Genomic DNA, 20766 nt, shown 5'->3' with positions numbered 1-20766 from the left:
TCCAGCTGAGATAGAGTGTTTATCAAGTTTAAAAGTAGTTCTTTTATTGCCTATTTTATCCTTAAATAATGAGGATTGCCAGTAGGTAAAAAAATAAGTAAGGTGAATCTACCTGTATGTAATCAGTATAACTCTTTAGATGAGAAGAAAAGAAAACCTTTAGAATTTGGCTTACTCCCCTCCAGTCTCTGTTCATTGATTCTAAAATGAGAATTCTAGTTTGCTCACAAAGATTTATGACGGCTGAATTTGTAAAGTTCTTGGATTGATTCTGAATTTCTGTAAAAGTGATTAATATCTCCAGAAACAATAGAATGAAATTCTCTTATTCAGACAATTAAATATGAAAACTTTAATATGCTCTGGATTTATGTCCCTCAGCAGTTGCTTATTTCAAAATATAGACCCATTTTAGGTTTGAGCAAGGTGTGAAGACATAGTAATATTGTCTCACTTCTGAATGAGCCAGACATGGCCTAAATTAGGGACAGGATATATGGGCTTCCAGATGTGGTTCTGTTGCAACTCCCATTAACACTCACCATTGGCTATGCTGGTTAGGACTGATGGGATTTATAATCCACCCACATCTGGAAGGGGCATATATTCCCCAACTCTGGCCTAAGGACTCTGCAAACTCCACCACTTACTCTGAATAGCATTAGAAACTGGTCATAGTTCTCCTTCTGCAACTCAGTTGCTCACTTCCATTTGCATGAGCGTCATGCACTGGGAATTAACCTTGTAGCTGGAATGTGTAAGTAGAGAAATCTGACCCAGTCACTTTTGCTTGGGATCTAGAGGCCAGACAATATGGCATTAAAGCCTTTTGCTTACATCTAAGCAAGCATCTGAGGGTACATCATAGACATGACACTGATTAAAATGTCTGCTATTTATTGCCTATGTCTTGTCTTGCATGGGAGAAATCAATTAGCAGTCCCCATAACCTGGACTTGCAAGTCTGTAGTTGCTGATTTGTAATTGTATTGTCTTCATTGGGAATCTAAAGCTGTGATTCCTAAGTAATACTGAAGTACGCTGGACTTTGGGGGAAGGGGGCACGGACTGTTACTAAATTAGATTGCTAGTCATTACTAGAACTTGGATAGATTGCTTTTTTGAGCAAAGATAGCAGAATCCCCCAGAGATCCTGGAAGTTGCATCCCCACAGAGTAAATTCCCCAAGCTTTGCCTTCAGTTGGATGTCAGCTGTCATTGGAATAAAGCAGGAGTACTTGCTCAATTCACTTTATTAAAGAAATTTCCACTTTCACAGAATGTCCTCCCTCTTAGCAGTGGAACAGCCAGGGCCCAGGATTTCCTCCAATGTGAGTCAGTCTCTGGCTGCTTGGGTAGTATGGTCTTGTTTGGTAAAAGACATACATGCTGCTGTTTTTTTCTTGAAGTTTGTTCCTACCTTTCAGGTGCAAATGCAATGGCCATGCAAGCGAGTGTGTGAAAAATGAATATGGGAAGCTTTCCTGTAATTGCAAACATAATACCTTTGGGGTTGACTGTGAAAAGTGCCTCCCTTTTTACAACGACCGGCCTTGGCGAAGAGCAACAGCCGAGAGTGCCAATGAATGTTTGCGTAAGTTTGCGTTGGGGTTGTTCTTAAATAATCTGGCTTTGTCTAAGAAGAAAAATCTTCCTGCCAATTATTTCACCACCTCCTACTGTCAAGTGGGTGGTAGCCAATTTTAAGAAACTTCGGTGTGTTCTCTTCCTTTTTCCTCCTGGCAAGCTCCAGTAGCTTCCTGTTTCTGTCATCCTGTATTAATGCAGGAGGTTAACATATTTTTAACTCTAACCTCAAATGTCTTTGTTTCATGTTATCTCTTGGCACGTGATAATGCAGTGGAAATTTATTGAGCCCAGCAGAGTGTTGGATAATTCTCTTCTTAATATCTCAAATCCAGACCACACTAGCTACTGTTGGTTCATTATCTATAGTTATTGTTGGCTTACCTAGCCTTTTATCCAAATTGCAAAATGGAAAATATATTTCTTATTCACGTGTTGTTGATTTAGTATAAATGTCTGGGCTCAACCAATTATCACCTAGAGTCTTTGTTATACACGCCAAAATAAATAGATAACTAATCTGTTTAATGGTGACCCAAATCCTACAGTCACAAGAATAAAAACCTGCAATCTGTGTGGCTACTAGTAGTAGCCATGTAACGTATGTACAATAGGAGGTGATCATGCATTTTTGCTTAGCTGACCCAAAGCAGGAATGTGCTTCTACTTTTGCACATATTATCTGGCAAGTGCTATTCCTGGAGGTGGGACAAAGAGCTAAACCAATCATTAAAGTCTTTCCTCCTGAGAATTGGAAATTCTTATTGGAAAGCCCCTTTGGCTGCTGAAACTTCATTCAGTGTTGGCTGCATATTTTCAAGCACATCTTTGCTGATGTTACTGCTAGTGTCATTGGATTTGTTTGTTTTTTAAATGAAAGCTGAAATTTTCAGGAAACTGAAGACTGAGGTGTTTCTAAACTCTGTAGTCTGTGCTTTTTCTGAACTTTGGAAGAATTACGACACACACACAATTCTGATCATGGCTTCAAAACGTCCTGAATACAGATTGTAAGGTGATTCGAGAAACAGACAGTAATTTGGATTTGTTGTCTTTATCCTGGGTGAAACATTAATAAGTTTAGTTTAAACATACAACTTACTGCTTTTTCCCTGTGGAAATGCTGTGAGAACAAAGTTAGAAAAGCTTTCCCTAGCCACAGGGCTGGAAGACATTAATGTGAGATGTGCCCATCAAAATTAGTCTTGGTATGCAGAATTTTACAACATCCTGTATGATACAAGAGAGCAGGCTGCTTCCTCCAAGGCATCTTACATCTGTGCTATTTCACTGATTCCAGAATGACTCCTTTTCTGCGGGAGGGATTGATAAAAGCCATAAAGGGCTCACAGATGGTCTCTTGTTGAGTTCACTTGAGTTCAGGACTGCCACATGACAATTCCTCTCTTCAGAGCTAGAAATGCTGCCTTTCATAGGTTTGGGACTACAGTTCCCACCATCCATTACCATATGCCATGCTGGGAGTTGTAGACCAAATTGTCTGTAGGGATAAAGGTACCCACTCCTGTCCTTACTATGTAGTAGAGAAGGGCCATAGTGAAGGTTGGAAGTCTGTTCTAAATTATTTGTCTGAAAAGTACTTGTGTGCAATAGTTGTTTGTTTCTTCCATGCCTTCCTTGGGAATTAATTTTCTGAACTATTCATATGAGAACAACTTCCCTGCAAAAGGAGGCAAAATATTTTTGACAAAAGCAACATCTTTTTCTTGTCTGTTAGGATACCTGTTTTGTTTATCTATGTGGTTCTTCAATTGTATATCTTTGTACGTTGCAAATATATTTGTGACGTACAAAGATTGCTCTAGGCTTTTGGAGCAGGGAGTGGTGTTGGATACAATAGGATGTCTACCATCAATGTTTCAATAGATTGTTTGTAACTGTGAAACATTTATTGCACTCAGATGTCTTCCTTTATCTTTGGACAAAACCACATGTTACAGAAAGAACAATGACAAGCTCTCTGTGGTCTTCCATAGTATAGAATACAACTTGTTTTAACTACTGACAACATCATGTTGTGCATTTTCTTCCTCTGTTATTGGCTCTGTGTAATGTTGTCAGGGTAGAATGCAACCCTGTATTCATAATGGAAGGAAAGATTGGCAACTTAATGCAGGACTGCAGCTGTCTTTGGCAAAAGCTCTGTGCTTCTTTACATCATGTATTTCTGTCCTTAAGACTTCCAAGATTTCTGACACTGAAGGGTTAGGATCAGGAGAATGGCACAGATTAAAATCTGTGGTTCCAGATGGTTGCTTGCTTGCTTGCTTGCTTATTTATTTATTTATTTATTTATTGCATCTGGAAGACTAGTAGCAGATAAGGGTCCACTCTTCTGCGATACAGACCGGAAACTCCAGAAAGAAGCAGCATCCAGTATCTGCCCTTCAGGTCAATGCCTGGCACAGTCTTTTCCCAGGCAAGAAGAGCAGAAGGAAGAGACAGTACTTCTGCTAAAATGACCTTCTGTACCTATTTATCATTTTCCCCTTGTAGTTGCAGGATGCATGCCACACCTTATAAGATCTTTCATTTACACATTGGCCAAACACGTGCCTGGTGGGATGGAGTGGGGACGGATCCTGGACAGTGGAAAGAGGGCTCAGGTTCAGTGGTTGCGAGACAGTATTGGCTGAGTGGTTGGGTAAAAATCTTATATGGAAGCAAACAGTTTGCAAAACACTCATAGGTTAAGCTGTCATGCTGTGTTCAGATCTCACTGATTATAAAAACAGAACTTTTCCTGAGCTTCTGCTGACCATCATTACAGTATGGATGGCAGGAGGGGCTTTAATTCATCAAAGTATGCAATCTTTTCATTCTGTTCAGAGGTGAGAATGGTGAATAGGCATTATTATCACAGCAGGCTAACCCAGATAATACCACCATGCAGCATCTTTCACTTTCCTTTGGTAAGTTAGTCCAGGATGAGATGCTTTCTGCACTTTGGTGATTCTTCTGTGAGCTCCTGCCCTGCCAATTTATCTGTGAATTATAGCATTGTTTTAGAAAATTCCGCTTTTCCTTCGTTGTCATGATAGAACTGCCCACATCATGCCATTTTTGAAAGCACATTTTAACCTCCTGCACTTGATGTATAGTACTACTCCGTCACATGAAAAGATGGAAGGTGCCTTTACAGATTACATTGTTGTTTCCCACTTTGGATGCTGTGTTTAGAAAAGTAACCTTTTTGGGCTCTAGCTCCCAGAATCTTCCAGCCAGGATGGCCACTGTTCCCAGCTCTCTATTTGAAGCCGTGATTTGATTTGAAGGCCCAGCAGACCTGATGTCTGATGACTCTTGTTCTGCTTTGTGTCCTAGACATGAACAATTAGGTCTGTCTGCAAAAAAGCAAGCTGAAATACCACCTCCCCCAAACAGGATGCAGTTGTGGGTGGCTGGTCTCACCGTTATCTTTCTTGTAGTTTGCATGCCAGAGAGCAGCATAACTGTGTGGGAAGGCTGTGGGAAGGATAGGAACTTTAGCACAGCTGGAAAGGCAGCTGGGTGGAAAATCCAACAACCCAGCAGCGTTTTCCAGCTGCAGCACAGTTGCCATAGCCTAGCTTTTCTCTAAAGGCAGATTGCTTCCACTTCCTGGAGCAATGGGCATGCTCTTAGGGCAAGTAAGCCCTGTCAAATCCATTCTGGTTTGTGCTATAATTCATATACATCTCTTCCTGTCTTCTCCTGCTTTGGTTTGCCCTTAGTCTAGCTGAACTGAAGAAGGATGACACCAGAAGCTTGGAAACATTACTTTTTTGGACTATAGCACCCAGAATTCCCTCACCAGCATAGATTCTAACTTTTACAAGCACAGCATGACACTGAGAAGGCAGGCTGATGAATGGGCCTGTTGGTCACTTGGCAAGTGGTGGCCTGGGAGCTGAGCCGTTCTCTTCAGCCACCATTCTCTCATGCTAAAGAACCTCCCCATTCTACCCCTTAGCCTTTCCCCCCATCTACGCCAGCATGGCATAGTGGTTTTGAGTGTTGGATTACAATTCTGAAGACCAGAGTATATCTCTACCTGTAAACAACTATCCAGAATTCTCTGCCATAGGCAGAGGTGGACACTCACATGTTGCAGTGCTCTCTGCCTGGTGGTATTTGTGGTGACTCAGTGAACTAGAAGAGAGCAAACCACAGTGTTCTGGTGTTTTTGTTGTTTTTTTAAAAAGCTGAACACTAAAAAGAGAGTGGTATAGAATGCTTCCTTATTTTGTAGGTACTATATAGAATAGATGCTGTAGAAGGAGTCTTTGTTTTCTGTATGGTTAAGGCAGAGTCTTTTCTGAAGGAGTAAACACCTACTCTGTCATCTTTGAACATGCAGAAACCATTCCTTACAGGAATGGCTTTGTGCTTTACCCATCCCCTAACCTCTTTTCGTTTCTGACCTATTCATTTTTTTATACAGTACTGTAGTCTTTATTTTTGGACTTAGAACATTATAGACCTAATAGTATTTGTTTCAGAGTCTATTGCTGTGGAGGCTGGTTTGGTGGCGGGTGGGAATGGAAAAGATTTAAAGGAAATCTGCTTTATAATCTATTGAACAAATGTGTGTTTGTGCCTTACATACAGCCTGTAACTGCAATGGACGATCACAGGAGTGTTATTTTGATCCTGAGCTGTACCGTTCTACGGGCCATGGTGGCCACTGCACTGGCTGCTTTGGTAACACGGATGGACCAAACTGTGAGAGGTGCCGAGAGAATTTCTACCGTGTTGGTAGTGAGGAACCATGTCTTCCATGCAGCTGCAACCCTGTTGGTGAGTAGTAGGAATTCTGAATTTCTGGGTGCGTTTTAGTTGTTAGATGACATGGATGGCAGTACGTCATTGTCATTACCCTCTTCCTCCTCCTCCTCCTCCTCCTCCTCCTCCTCCTCCTCCTCATTTAGAAAGGTTTGGAGGGGGAAATTCTCAGCATACTTACAGCTTCAGCAACTATCTAATGCTCATTTGTAAAAGGTACCAATTAAAATCATAATGTGTATGATGTGAGCTCTAAGCAGAGCTCAGAAGTATTGAATTACAAAGTAACTAGTGACTTTGGGGGGTGATAATAAAGACGGATTCCAAATGTAAGGTTAAGGGGAAGAGAAAACTACTTTATTGGCATCTGTTTACTTTTAAAAGTTACTGTATGGTTATTTTTACATTTTGAAAAAGAAAAACATCTGAGGTTCATGTCATTATTTTATTTATTCTAAGGGCTTCCCTTTCAAAACCAGGAAGTAATAAAAAATAATAATCAGTGCAGCAAGCAATACAAATTTTTCTCCATTTCTAGCATCATCACAAGTAATGGGAATAGGTTACCTGTTGAACACTGCAATGTGTAATGGGAGCAAGTTACTTTTTAAGTAACTTCCCAAGCCTTACTCCTAGGTTAGCTTTATTAAAAGCACAGCAAAATGACTGTGAACATAATAGATGTGATATATAGGGGGAAAAGAGCCAGTGGGGTTGGAGCACCCAGTGTCAGGGGTAGAGGGTACATCTTTGGAAAGATTCAACACTGTGCCACCAGGTGTGTACAGCATCTTACCTCTTGAAGTGAAGAGTTTAAACTTTTGGCTGGATTCAGTGTTTGGCACACAGGATAAGTTTATCCCTTCTTTGTTTTTCCCTAAATTAATTTGTGTTTTGCTCACTGGCCAATAAACAGATTTTTGAACTTGAATGTTAACTCAGTGTGTGTATGAGACAGAGAGACACACACACAGAGAGAGATGGAATATGTATACAGTATATAAATCTCTTTGTTTTAAAACCAAGTTCACAGAGTAATTTCCACCTCTAAGATGAGGTGTCCAAACTCAGACACCAATTTAAACTGTGACTTGCATTTCTCCGCCAGAATAGGGCTGTGATGAGACTCCTATTTTGACTTTGCACCTGGGTATAACAGTGTAACAATGAAGGCTGATAGCTCAGTCATTCAAGGGCAAATTTAGAAGGCTTGATAAGGAGCATTAAAATCTTGTAGTATATTCCATGACACACAGGCAGCCAGCACATATTTAAAGAGAGAGAGAGAAACTGTGTGTGTGTGTGTGTTGATGTAAGATGATATTTTTGTCTGAGTAATTGTTTCTAAATAATTATAGGCCAGACACAAGAATGTTGACTGTATATGGTAAAGGCATTTAAGAGCTCTTCCTTGCTAAATGCTTCTGCTTTGTTTAATCCTTCTTCAAACCTGTGGGTTTTGTTTAGCCTGAAGGTGGCAGTTGTTTTTTTAAAGAAAACATAGCTTTTAAAAGAAAAATATTGCTTTTTTATTTAATTAATCCAAGTATGGATGCCTTGCTGTTAAATATGCTGTTGTATCTATTCACTGTTGTATCTGTTCACTATTGTATGCCACTGTGGATTTTTTTTAATTTAGAAAATGAAAAGTAGTATAGACGTTTTCACAAATAAATAATACTTTGTACAGTCAGCCCTCTGTTTTCATGGAGGAACCTTTCCGGAAACACACAAACACTCGCGAAAATGGCAACTTGCAGATATTCAAGCCCCATTGGCTTGAATGGGGGCACATGCCCCATTTTAACCCCCTCTGTTTGCTCCTCCCAAGTAAGCAAGGGTCGCAGATCTGAAGTCTGCAAAAATGGAGGGGCAACTGTATTAACAGATTAGCATCCGCATTATTTCAGAGCTTGCATCTCTGAAGTCCATAGGTCAAAAGTAATGGAATGAGCAGACAAATGAAGACATCTTGGTGGTTTCTTGCACACTGGGATTGTACACATCTTCTGTGAAAACCTTTGGATTTGTTTTGGTGGTATTTGCCCTAGTTCTTATCAGGCCAGTGAATTTTGTCTGTGCTAGAAGGTGGAATCCTGCCCACAGAAACACTCTTTACCATATTGGAAAGGAGCATGTCAAGGCAATGGCTTGGCTAGAACCATTTCTTTCTATCATCCAGATTTTAAAAATGTGTTTGCTTGCATATGGAGCATTCTGTTACTTGAATGTGCATTTGAACTGGTGTGGTCTAAACCCAAACTTTGAGAAGTAGCGAATTGTTTTCTGCATTGAATGGATTCCATACTCTTTCTGCAGTGTGTTATTGTCAGAATTACAGCTCCTAACAAGTTAAAGGAGAGCAGTTTTGAAGGTTTGTGGGTTGTTCTTTTTGCTTGCTGCATCCAAGCTTCAGCCTCTTGTGACTGAATCATTGGCTGATTTTTAAAATTCCTTGGCATGAGGGAATAATACACTTGTTCTGGGTCATTCCTTCAGCCAGCCTGAAAATGAGGTGTCATATGGTAAGCCAAAATAAAAAATAGAATGCAGACCAAAGAAAGTTAAATAGTGTGTTTGTGTTTGTGTGTGGAGGGAGGGATCCTGTGTCTGTGTATGATACTGTTTCTGTCTGAAATGCAAAACAAGAGAACAAGGCAAGGGGCATAGATAGAAAAGGTACTTGATCCTAAGGATCCCAAAGTAAAATTAGATGGCACTGGGAGTAAAGTGGAGTTTGAGAAGATAGCTAGAAAGTCAGAACCAGAAGGACAGCACTAATTGTTTAGATGTTTATGACATTCTTGAATATCAGAGGCATTATATAAATGCTGAGCATTTAAATGTAATATAATTGCAGCATGAATGGAACAGCTGGCCCAAGTCCTGAAGCTTAAATTGGGAATGTTAAAGTGATTACATTTTGTGTATTTGATACATAGTTAAACATTTGGCTTCAGACTTGCTTAATTTGGAGTATCATCATGATAGTCCTGGAAGACTACAGAAATAATATATTATTGGGATCTTCACGGCATACAATAAAGACTTGTTCTAATTCTTTAGAGCATTGATTGATGAACAACAAACATATGTGGATTTTTTGTGCATGTGTTTTAAGTGTACCAATTTCACTTTGTTTTTACAGGCTCCCTTAGCACACAGTGTGACAACTATGGACGGTGCAGTTGTAAACCTGGTGTGATGGGAGACAAATGTGATAGGTGTCAGCCTGGTTTCCACTCTCTCACAGAGGCTGGTTGCAGGTAAAAGCTAATTAGCCTGATAGACCATGGTGAAGATGAGAATAGCTGTATCCACTGTCAGTGTATAGTCTTGAATCCAGGTTTCCTTATTTTTCTGACAAGTCTGATGGGTTTCTTTTCCTTCAGGCGGTGCTCTTGTAATCCTGCTGGCAGCACAGATGAGTGCAACATGGAAACAGGGCGTTGCACTTGTAAAGACAATGTGGAGGGGTTCCATTGTGAGAGGTAATGTTGTCTTGTGAGAACCAGTGTGATGTAGTGATTTGATTGTTGGACTAGGACACTGGGAAACCAGGGTTTGAATTTCGGCACAGCCAAGTCACATCAGAAGAAGGCATGGAGCAAACCCCCTCTAAACAAATTCTACCAGAAAGCCCTCCGATCAAATTACCTTAAGGTTGCCATCAGTTGGAAACAAATTAAACTCAGAAAACAACAATATGTTGTCTTGATTGATGTCAGGATTTTTTATGTTGGACTTTGGTCAATTTATCGTCCCTTTTTAGAATTTTCTTATTATTTTAAGGAGATCCCATAGCTAAATATTTTGGCCAATGCTATGTTATTTTGACTAAAGTCTGGTAAGATGAAAGAAAGTGTCTTATTGAGAGCCACCTAGTGAATTTCCTGGTTGAGAACAGATCTCCACTTTGGCCTCCTTCTCACAGACAGCTGATGTGCATCTGACCTAGCAGATGCAGAAGGAAATTTTCATAAGAGAATTTCTTTCATGTTTGTGGGAAAGGAGAAGTTTGGGGTACTGAAAGTTTGGGTCATGTGAAGACATGGGAAGAGAAATATATTGATGTGGTCAGAGGTGGCTTCATGGTTAACAGCAATCACAACTTACAACAGATACATCTACAGTGGACCCTTGTTACATGCTGGGGTTTGGTTCCAAGAACCCTTGTGTATAACAAAATCAGTGTACACTCAAGTATATATATAATGACATAGCAAAATGGTGTCCCTTATAAAAAATGGAAAATCAAAGTTTGATATTTGAAATTTATACTTTTTTTAATATTTTCAAACCGTGGATGCTTGAATCCGTATATAAAAAAATCTGTGTATAAGAAGTGCCAACTGTATTTGGTCACCTCTGTGTACATATTCTTTTGTACAGAGTGGCCCCAGTTCTTGTAGTACTATCCACTGATATACCCATGGCAAAAACAACTGCGCTATACAATGAAGGGCCATTTTAAGTCAGAATTTGAACCCAAGATTTCCTGTTTGATACCCAGCAGTCTACCTGCTGTACTATGCGAACAGGCCAATTTCTGCTTTATGTCATGCCCTTCTCAGAACAATTTTTCAGGGTTGTAGCTATTGTTTTACATGAATGGAAAATAATAAGAGTGGAGCATTTCCACCCAATGGTCTAGTGTGGCTGTATGATGTATTGTGGATTTGACCTGTTCTAAAGCTACGAATATAAGAGTACAGAATAAAAACGGGAGAGAAGTACTTAGATTAGACATTTCAGAGTTGTTGTTTTTTCTTTTTAGGTGCAAACCTGGCTTTTTTAACCTGGATTCCAGTAATCCTAGGGGATGTACCCCCTGCTTTTGTTTTGGGCATTCATCTGTCTGCACTAATGCCAATGGATACAGCATCTACAGAATTACCTCTAGTTTCCAGAGTGGTAAGTTTATAAGACAATGGTAGTAACCATACCATAAATCATTAAAATTATCTTCATTTAACGTAGAAACATTGGTGCTTTCCATATTTACTACAGTGTAACACACTTAATGTTCTGACCACACTAGTAAAAAAAAAGCAGATATTGTTAATTAATGAAATGGAAGCAAGACCAAACTAGGTTATGCAGCAAATTAATATTCAGTGCTAACATCCAGGATACTAAACTGGTTAAGCCGTTTGGCGGATATACCTTCCAGTTATGCACCCTAATAAGGTGCTCGGGGGGGGGGGAGCTGTCCTAAAATTGATGGAATTTTGCAACCTTCTGTTTTTTTATTTAGATTTCTTTAGTAGTATAACACAAGCTTCACTGGCAAACATGTAGGATCATTCCATGTTCCAGACAACTTACTTATTCCCCAGTGGCTCATCCAAATTGATGTCAAAATACAGTAACAATTTTTTAAAATATATTTCTGTATGAAAGAGTAGTAGTTAATCTCTGTGCTTTTCCAGTGTTCTCATATACTTCCAGGAAGAAAAAGCACCACTGCCAGTTGTCCCTTTGAGAGGATCTGTCAAGAACCACGTTTTCTTTTTCAGATCTTCACCACTGTGTAATCACTGATGTTATACCCTGCAATCGTATAGTCTCCATGCCATTTGAAATTGCCTGCTGCTAGATGGTAGCAACTTTATTAGAAAGCTGATATCTGTGAGGGCATTGGATAATGTTGACTCTCAGAATTATTATTTGGAAACCAGAGCAATTTATGAAAACACAGAAAAATAGCTTTCTTATTTCTGTCCAGTAAGCCATGGCTTCTTGGACTCAGTACAAGTATTGAGCTCCTGTGAACCCTTCTCTTTATGCATTTTAACACAAAAGTTATCTCAGGTTTGTTAATCCAAAGTTTCTCATTACATTCGGACCAGGATACTAGTCTCTTATTATAAGCCAGGATAGTTGTTGCTATTTTGTTAGTTTTAATACTACAGTTATTTTAAAATTATACCAGCTCAGATTTGCACATGACAGTAAGTGTGGTTTACTTTGAGCAGCCTGCTAGTGTACAGAGTTCATTTGCTTCTGCTTTGCACAAACAGATAAATCAAATCAGAAATGAGAAGCTCTGTGTGACATCCAGACCCTAGGCCCCTAGGGACTAGGAATCAAGTAGTAAGGTCATCATGCAGAGATTCTCCATTTTGTTTTGTTTTATGTGCCCATCAGAGTGGAGAAGCAAAGCAGGGCCAGATGATGTCCATGCACTACCATTCTGCCCATTCACAATAATCTAGGTTAATCCAGAAATTCTGTTTTATTGTTGTGCATGCATGCTTCCATTGTGGCCCAACTAATCAGGTCTGTCCTCGTACATTATATAAGGTAAGTTGTCATGCAAGAATACAAAAAACAATTAGTGTGTTCTTAACCGCTGCATTGACTGTGAAATAATACATCCTTTGCATACGATGATTTCTTTCTGTGACTATCAGGAGAGGAAGAGTGGCATGCGGAACAGCGAGATGGCTCTGAAATCTCTGTTCAGTGGATCACTGAGACTCAAGAAATATCTGTGATTTCAGACACACCTTTCCCCATTTACTTCATTGCACCAGGTATATTATGCGAATAATTAACTTTTGTATATAACAATACTGTATAAGCCTATTTGCATTTAAATTTTCTGCTTTTACCATTACTTGGATGTGAACTTTGTTGTTCTCCTTTCAGCCAAGTTCCTTGGAAATCAAATCTTGAGTTATGGGCAAAACCTGACATTCTCTTTTCGGGTCGATAGGCGGGACACACGCCTTTCTGCTGAGGACATAGTTCTTGAAGGTGCTGGACTGAGAGTATCAGTGCCTCTGATTGCTCAAGGCAATTCCTATCCCAGTGAGAACACACTGAAGTACACATTCAGGTAAGGCAACGTGTATGTGTGTGTATGCGTGTTTCTGGTGGAATACATGATTGATCAGAGGAAAGCACAGAAGCAAACACAACATAAAACACAGTTTAACATAGAATAAAACACAGCAGAACTTTTCAAGGGTAGCCATGTTGGCCATAGGGCAAGGTACAATAACATCTAAAATCCACAAAACAGCAATACTTTTATTGTGTGTTGTGTGCCTTCATGTCATTTCTAACTTATGGTGACCCTAAGGCAAACTTACCTTGGTGTTTTCTTGGCAAGATTTGTTCAGAGGAGATTTGCCTTCCTCTGAGGCTGAAAGCATATGACTTTCCCAAGGTCACCTGTGGGTTTCATGGCCGAGCAGCAATCAAACCCTGGTCTTCAGAGTTGTCGTCCAATGCTCAAACCACTAAAAGTACAAAATACATGAAGCAAGCTTTCAAAGCTCCACTGGCTTCTTGCATCAGACAAAGTTGTTAAACATCAAACAGGAGAAAAGAAGAAAATGACTGTGTTGGATTCATAGGCCTACATTTTGTCAAGACTGGACTTTAAATTTCATTTCCTGGACTTTACAACTCTGTCTTCAAGAGCCCACATGACCAAGAAATATAAATGGCCATGCCTACACAGATATCCCTCTGCACCATATAACTGAGAACAAGTATAACAATGTGAAGTCGAAGACTTTCATGGCCAGTATCCATAGTTTTTTATGGGTTTTTCGGGCTATTTGGCCATATTCTAGAAGAGCTTATTCCTGACATTTCATCAGCATCTGTGGCTGCCATCATCAGAGAAATCGTTTCTGAAAATGCCAGTCACATATGCTGGCGAAACGTCAGGAATAAACTCTTCTAGAACATGGGCACATAGCCCAAAATACTCATAAAAACTAACTATAACAATATTGTAGATTTTGAGTGTTATTATACAGCAGAACTATGTTTACTTTGAAACCACAGGCTAACAATTTTTAAACACCTTCCTGTTATTGATGGTGCTTTGAGGAGCCAGGTAGTGGAGAGACTGCTTTGCTGTTGCTGTGGCACTTTTGGATCGGGAAGTTTTTGGAAGATCTTCCTGGAAAGCTTATCCAGTAAACCTACAGTTCTGCAAGGCAGTCCCTAGCAAGGGCAACCCATTAAAAGACTGTCAAATTCCAGTAGTTGGGACGGGAGGGGAGATGTTGGGACAGGGAAGAGAAGGATGATTGAGAAGTTGTTTCTGACCCTGTTACCATGGCTGGCGGGAAGGAGAGAGAGAAACCAAGCACACAAACCTCTTTGCTTAGCCTTGGCAGAGTCTGGTGCTACAGCACAATAACATCAAATGGCTGAGTTCTGTACGTGACCATTGCAAAACTAAATTCTTCAGAGATTTGAAAGTAATGTATTCTTCTTTCCATTAGGCTCCATGAAGCAACAGATTATCCCTGGAGGCCTTCTCTTACCCCTTTTGAGTTCCAGAAGCTGCTCCGCAATTTAACTGCTATAAAGATTCGTGGGACTTATAATGAGAGGAGTAAGTTGGCAATAATAGTTGAGATTGAATGGATAACAAGGAATAGCTTTCCCTGTGACTTACCTATATGATGAAACTCTTTGCTCTAAGAGACTCATCTCTGCACCCCCAAATCTTATGGTTTCCCACTGAAAAGACATTCCTGCTTTCATCAGTCTTTTATTTTATTTTTAGGTAGGTTTTTTGGGGATGGGGGTAAATCTGGTGCTTTTCTCTTATCTGCTGCAACTCTTGTTTATTTATTTATTTAGTTATTTAAACTGAATGATGTTGTATTTTGTGGTTTATTATAACTCTCAGTTGCTGAATGGTGCATAAGTACTAAGAGGGCAATCTCAGAATGGTTTGGTGGTTATTTTTTAGTGTGTCATTCAAACAGGATCCTGCTTTGTCATTGCTCTTACAAGTCAGGATCATAAACCATGTCCTGTTCTTGATTTACAAATCCTATCTTAATTTGCTGAAAATACTTGGTTCAGAAGACTAACCCGAAAACATCAACCCCTGCTTTTTTAGTGCTAATACTGGTAAGGAGGAGCAAATTGGGAGCAGATAGACTGCATGTACAATCTTGCTCAGAATACGCCAGGATTGTCTAGAATCGCCAGATTATTGTTCCATGTGAACACATCCACTTGATCCTTTTTTTAAGGAACCAGATACTCCTCTTCCCAGAATTTGAGTGAAAGACAGTAAACAAGTGGCATCATTATTATTGCAATTCAGAAACAGGGTGGAACCAGGAAACAAATATAGATCCTTGTTCTGAAACTATATAGCCTCCTTCTTTGTGAAAGACATTCTGCTAAAATTCTGTAAAAGAATGGTGTAAAAATCTCTCAGGAAAAGGTGTAGTGAATGGATAATAATGCTGATTCAACTAGCACTTTTATAAAATAGGCCCTTGATATCTGCTGAGTTTGGTTCCAGAACCTCTCGTGGATACCAAAATCCATGGATGCTCAAGTCCCATTAAATACAGTGGCATGGTAAAATGGCAGCCTTTACATAAAATGGCAATATCAAGATTTGCTTTTTGGAATTTATATATTTTTTGAATATTTTCAAGCAATGAATGGTTGAATCTGTGGATAAAGAATCTATGGATATGGAGGGCTGAATATATCACTTTTGGATATTGATCTTATTTATTTTTTTCATTTATATGTCAGCTTTCTCCCAGAAGGGACTCATGGTAGTTCACAGATAAAAAGATTTTTTAAATAAATTACAATAACATAACATTTAAAATCTTCTAAAACAGTATAAAATTACATTAAAATATACAAAATATAAAAGCATGACTAAAACACACATATTCCGTAAAAACCATGCTGATATGATTATATATCAAACACCTGCTTAAATAAAAACGTCTTAGCTTGCCAATGAAAGTCTAGCCTAGCCTCCCATGGAAGAGAGTTTCTGAGGATGGGAGCAGTTCCAGAGGGCACAAGATAATCTTGGGATAATCTTCCCAAGGATTATCTCAGAAATCCTTATGACAGTCATGTAAAGTTGTTGTTTCATGCCTTTAAGGCATTTCCGATTTATGGGTTATCCTAAGGCGAACCTATGACAGAGTTTTCTTTGCAAGATTTGCGCAGAGGGGGCTTTGCTTAGCGACTTTCCCAAAGTCACTCACTGGGTTTCTATGGCCAAGTGTGGGTTTGAACTCTGGCCTCTCAGTATTCTAGTCCAACACTCAAACCACTATACTACACTGGCTCTCTACCATGTAAAGTACATCAGTATTATCTACATATAACAAATTTAGTGTGTTGGAAACTGAGATGAGAGGAGAGTAACTTGCCTGTAGTCTCTTAATGGGTCTGTGGTGGGTTTTGAACTAGCAATTTAGAGATTTGCAATTCAGTGTCCTACTGATACTGCCTATGTACTGAAGATATCGGAATTAAAAAGGTAAAACATAAGGGTAACCAGGAAGCCCCCCTTAATATTACACTAAATTGGTATAATGCAGAAACCTTCATGCTAGCTATGTTTAAAATGTATGGAATTTTGGGAGCACTGAGAAGCTAAGTATATTTAAGGGAAATGTCTTTACTGGAGAAGAAGAGATTCATGAAGATACAGTGTAATTAACATTCTTCTCATTTCTAACTTGCAGGAGTGTTTGTAGTTGGATTCAGAGTTGCTACTCAAAATGTAAACATCCTTACATCAACATATAGCCCCATAAAATTACTGTATACGTAAAACAGAGCCCTTCCTCAGAACAATTACTTAAATGTAGCTGTCATAGACAAGATCATGTGAAGGAGAAGACAGTCAAACCTGAAGAGGGTAGTTCTCTCTTTTCTAGGATTTTTTTTTCCTGGAAGGGCTTAGTGTATTTATAAATTAGACTGAAAGATCTACCAGTCCATCTGTAAATGATGGGGACAGTTCCTTGTTCTTTTCTGACCATATATGCAGAAGGAATGGTGTGCAAATAAATGTTGTGGTAGTAAAAACCACATTCTTTACCCACACTGGGCTTTTACAAGGAGGATGTTTGGATGTTTGCCATCCTTGCATGCCTGTTAGTGAAAGCAAAGCATCTACCCACTTTGATATCTGGGCATTCCATGCAGGCCTGGTACAGATATAACACTACTTCCCTGCAGACCAGATTTGCAATTCTGGAATCGGCATAAGAATTGCACATTCCCTTCTCTCTGTGAGCCATTCCTCTTTTCTGCACAGCATTAGCAAGGATGGAATGTGTATCATGTGCACACTGACACAAGCTGTGGATTTCTTAAGAGTCAAAGAGGGAAAATGACAGTATCAAGGTTTGCTTTTTGAATGTATATTTTAAAAAATATTTTCAAGCCGTGGATGCTTGAACCTGTGAATAAGGAATCCATGGATATAGAGGTCTGATTGTAGAAGTGTACTGCAGCATGTAAGAGCAATTTAGGTAACTGAAGTAAATATGTCAAAGTAGTATGCTATTTAGGAAGATATTGGTAGTTGTAGTTGTTAGCCAGATTCAACTGGAAGAATTGTTCCTACTCCTAGATATTGCTATTATTTAGACTCTCTGAATGTGATATAATAACATGCGTACAGAGCCCCTCAGTATCTGATATATATATATATATATATATATATATATATATATATATATATTCATCTGTAGCTCATAGTTGTAAATACTGATCACATAGTATCAAGAAGAAATATTAAAACATCTACATTTAAGATCAAAACATCTTTTTACAATTAAATATGCATTGGATATACAGAATCTGCATATTGGCACTATGTATTTCCATCAGTCATGAGCCATTTAAAAACCAAATCATTGTTGAATATACATTTTACCATTTAATAACTTGTGGAAGTTTTCTTGACATTCAACCTTAGGTTTACCCAGCACAGCAGGACTCCCTGTTGTGAAAACAAGCCAGATATTAGGAGTGATGAGGAAGACTTGTTGTTCTACTAAGTTTAAGATAGGTGGTGCAAGCAGCAACTGAATCTGCTCTGGCAACTTTAGAAAATGAAATTTGCCATCATGCCTTCTTTCTCATCCCACACTCTGCCTTCTAGGAAAACAAGTTGCTGTTCATTCCTTTGGAGGAGTGAGAACAAAACATGTTGAACTGAGTGCTGAACTCTGGGACTAATTGGAAATTACAAATATATCCAGCTTTGTGTGTATGAATTTGTATATATTCTGTCTCTATATGATCAAGGTTTTTTGCTCCCTGAGGGTGCTGTGAAGGTTTTTCTGCACCTGATTTATTCTACATCTCTTCCAGATGCTGGCTACTTGGATGATGTCACTATTGTGAGTGCTCGGCCTGGCTCTGGAATTACAGCAACGTGGGTAGAAAGCTGCACATGCCCCACAGGATATCTAGGGCAGTTCTGTGAACGATGTGATGCAGGCTACAGGAGAGAGACTCCTAGTCTTGGGCCCTACAGTCCATGTGTGCCATGTTTCTGCAATGGGCACAGCGAAACCTGCAACCCTGAAACTGGTAAGGAAGAATGAGCAGTACAGATGGTGCTGAATCTAGTTGAGCTTGGTTGTTAGGCACAAAATATGAAGTTTGCATGTAAAATGCATGCATGAATCAAAGCCTTGAGAGCTGTCTCATGAGGCATAGCTCCTTGTGTCACTGAACAAGTGCACTGAATGTTGCAGTATTTTCCTTCTTAGTTGTATGGGTAGTACCTAAATACAGCAGAAAACAAGCCAGTTGCTCCCTCTTCTGGCAGTCTGCCATAGTGGCACAGAGGAGAAGGTGCTTGGTCTGGGCCCAAGCATTTCCAGTTATCTGGCACCTCCTGGGACCTTACAGAGGCATAATCTCAGCAGCCAAGGTTAAAATTCATCCCAAGCATAAGATTCATTTATTTTTTGAATATATAGGTGCTTCTTGTCCTAGTATTCGTGAGGAGGCAAACAGTCACTAAAAAAATGAACAATAAAACACATTATGAAATCACTGTCCTCTCTCAGTGTGTAAGTCATCAGCATACAATGTTTTTGGATCAGACCACATGCTGGCAAATATGCTGGGACAGGAGCAATTACTGTAAGACAATTACCCATGCAGCTGCATCATGCTGAGGAACAAATCTCCCTCTTTTCCCTGTCTAATCCAGGAGCCTGTGACTGCAGGGACAACACAGCTGGTCCTCACTGTGAGAAATGCAGCGACGGCTATTATGGGGACGCTACCACAGGCACTTCTTCGGATTGCCAGCCATGTCCGTGTCCAGGAGGTTCGAGCTGTGCCATTGTACCAAAAACTAAGGAGGTGGTGTGCACCAATTGTCCAGCTGGTACCACAGGTATGCCACTTTACATGTTGTTGTACAGGTACATGCTGCTTGCCAGAGGGTTGCTGTAATGAATGGTAAGGAAATGAGGGGGAAATGGTCAAACAATTCCCTAGGCAGTTTTAAACTAATGTATGAACTACAGGGTTATGATAACTGCATTCATAGGGTTGCTCATTAATGTAAGATTTGTCAATAGAAAAGTCTTTTAATGGCTTTCCAGTATTAACAGTAAACAATCATGTATTGCAGCCAAGATGGAAAGATGTGTCAGATTCAGGGAATTAGAAAGAGAACAGTCTTCCTGTGGACCAAGAGCATAATGAAGCCCAGGAGTTTGACACAAGGAGTCTTTGGCCCTTAAGTATTTAATTTTCCAGAAGCCCAAGATAGCATGGCTAGTGATAAGGGATGATGGAATTATGTAGCCCAAAATATCCAGAGTCCAAACCTTTCCTATACTTGATTTACATAGTCAAATTAATGAACTGGATGCAGTTGTTAATACCAATCTGTTTCTAACCTGCTCCAGTTCCAAGAAGATGCCCATGGCAAGGAGGAGTTGTATAACAGTCAAGAGTGCAAAACAGATGTGAATCCTGGTAGAATTTGCTTTTTTTTTTCTTTGTCACAATGCCCTTGAGTATCTCATGGAAAATTTTATGAAGAATATGGAATTGCCCCCTTTGATTATTGTCACCAATTGCATTAGAATTGACAGAAGAGTTCATATATATCCAGACTTTTTACAATTCTGTCTTTGTGACTTATTGGACAGTTTGGAAGTGGGCTCCAAGGATTTGCTATTCCTGCCTCATGATTCATCCTAGGGGAAAGGAACCTCCAGATAATTGCACAACTTGTCTATGTGCTTGAGGCAGCTTGTCAGACACGTCCAAGCAACACTGCATGACATTTCTGTGTTAGATTTATTGCAGGTGTGCATTTGTGGTTCCTTTGTTGTTCTTATCAGTCTGAACAGCTATGATACAGCCCTGGATTCCCATTTCTCTGAAGTTCACTTTTTTACACATCTTTTCTTCTTCCATTTCACTTGATGGATAGATGACCACAGTTGGTGTCACCCAGTGTGGTAACTCATGGTGTCACTTTAATAATACATAATAATAATACATTTTATTTATAGACCGCTATTCCGCAATGATCATAGCGGTGTACAATAAAAAATTGCAATGCGATAGAAAATACAATGTGACAGTTAAAGG

The 20766-nt window shown here is 39.5% G+C and overlaps 1 protein-coding gene across 1 annotated transcript in view; it reads left to right on the top strand.

Annotated features, from left to right (window-relative positions):
* The window catches only part of LAMC1 (laminin subunit gamma 1), a 133221-nt gene that overhangs the window by 79275 nt on the left and 33180 nt on the right, over positions 1–20766 (top strand). The window contains exons 4-13 of the mRNA XM_042462566.1: positions 1428–1594; positions 6199–6387; positions 9521–9638; positions 9765–9863; positions 11150–11286; positions 12789–12911; positions 13027–13216; positions 14625–14737; positions 18511–18732; positions 19364–19552. Of these exons, the coding sequence (XP_042318500.1) occupies positions 1428–1594; positions 6199–6387; positions 9521–9638; positions 9765–9863; positions 11150–11286; positions 12789–12911; positions 13027–13216; positions 14625–14737; positions 18511–18732; positions 19364–19552 (1547 nt within the window). The remainder of the gene's footprint in view (positions 1–1427; positions 1595–6198; positions 6388–9520; positions 9639–9764; positions 9864–11149; positions 11287–12788; positions 12912–13026; positions 13217–14624; positions 14738–18510; positions 18733–19363; positions 19553–20766) is intronic.

Source organism: Sceloporus undulatus, chromosome 4 (genome assembly GCF_019175285.1).
Source record: "Sceloporus undulatus isolate JIND9_A2432 ecotype Alabama chromosome 4, SceUnd_v1.1, whole genome shotgun sequence".
Taxonomy (NCBI): Eukaryota; Metazoa; Chordata; class Lepidosauria; order Squamata; family Phrynosomatidae; genus Sceloporus; species Sceloporus undulatus.
This window is presented reverse-complemented; position numbering and strand designations above follow the sequence as displayed.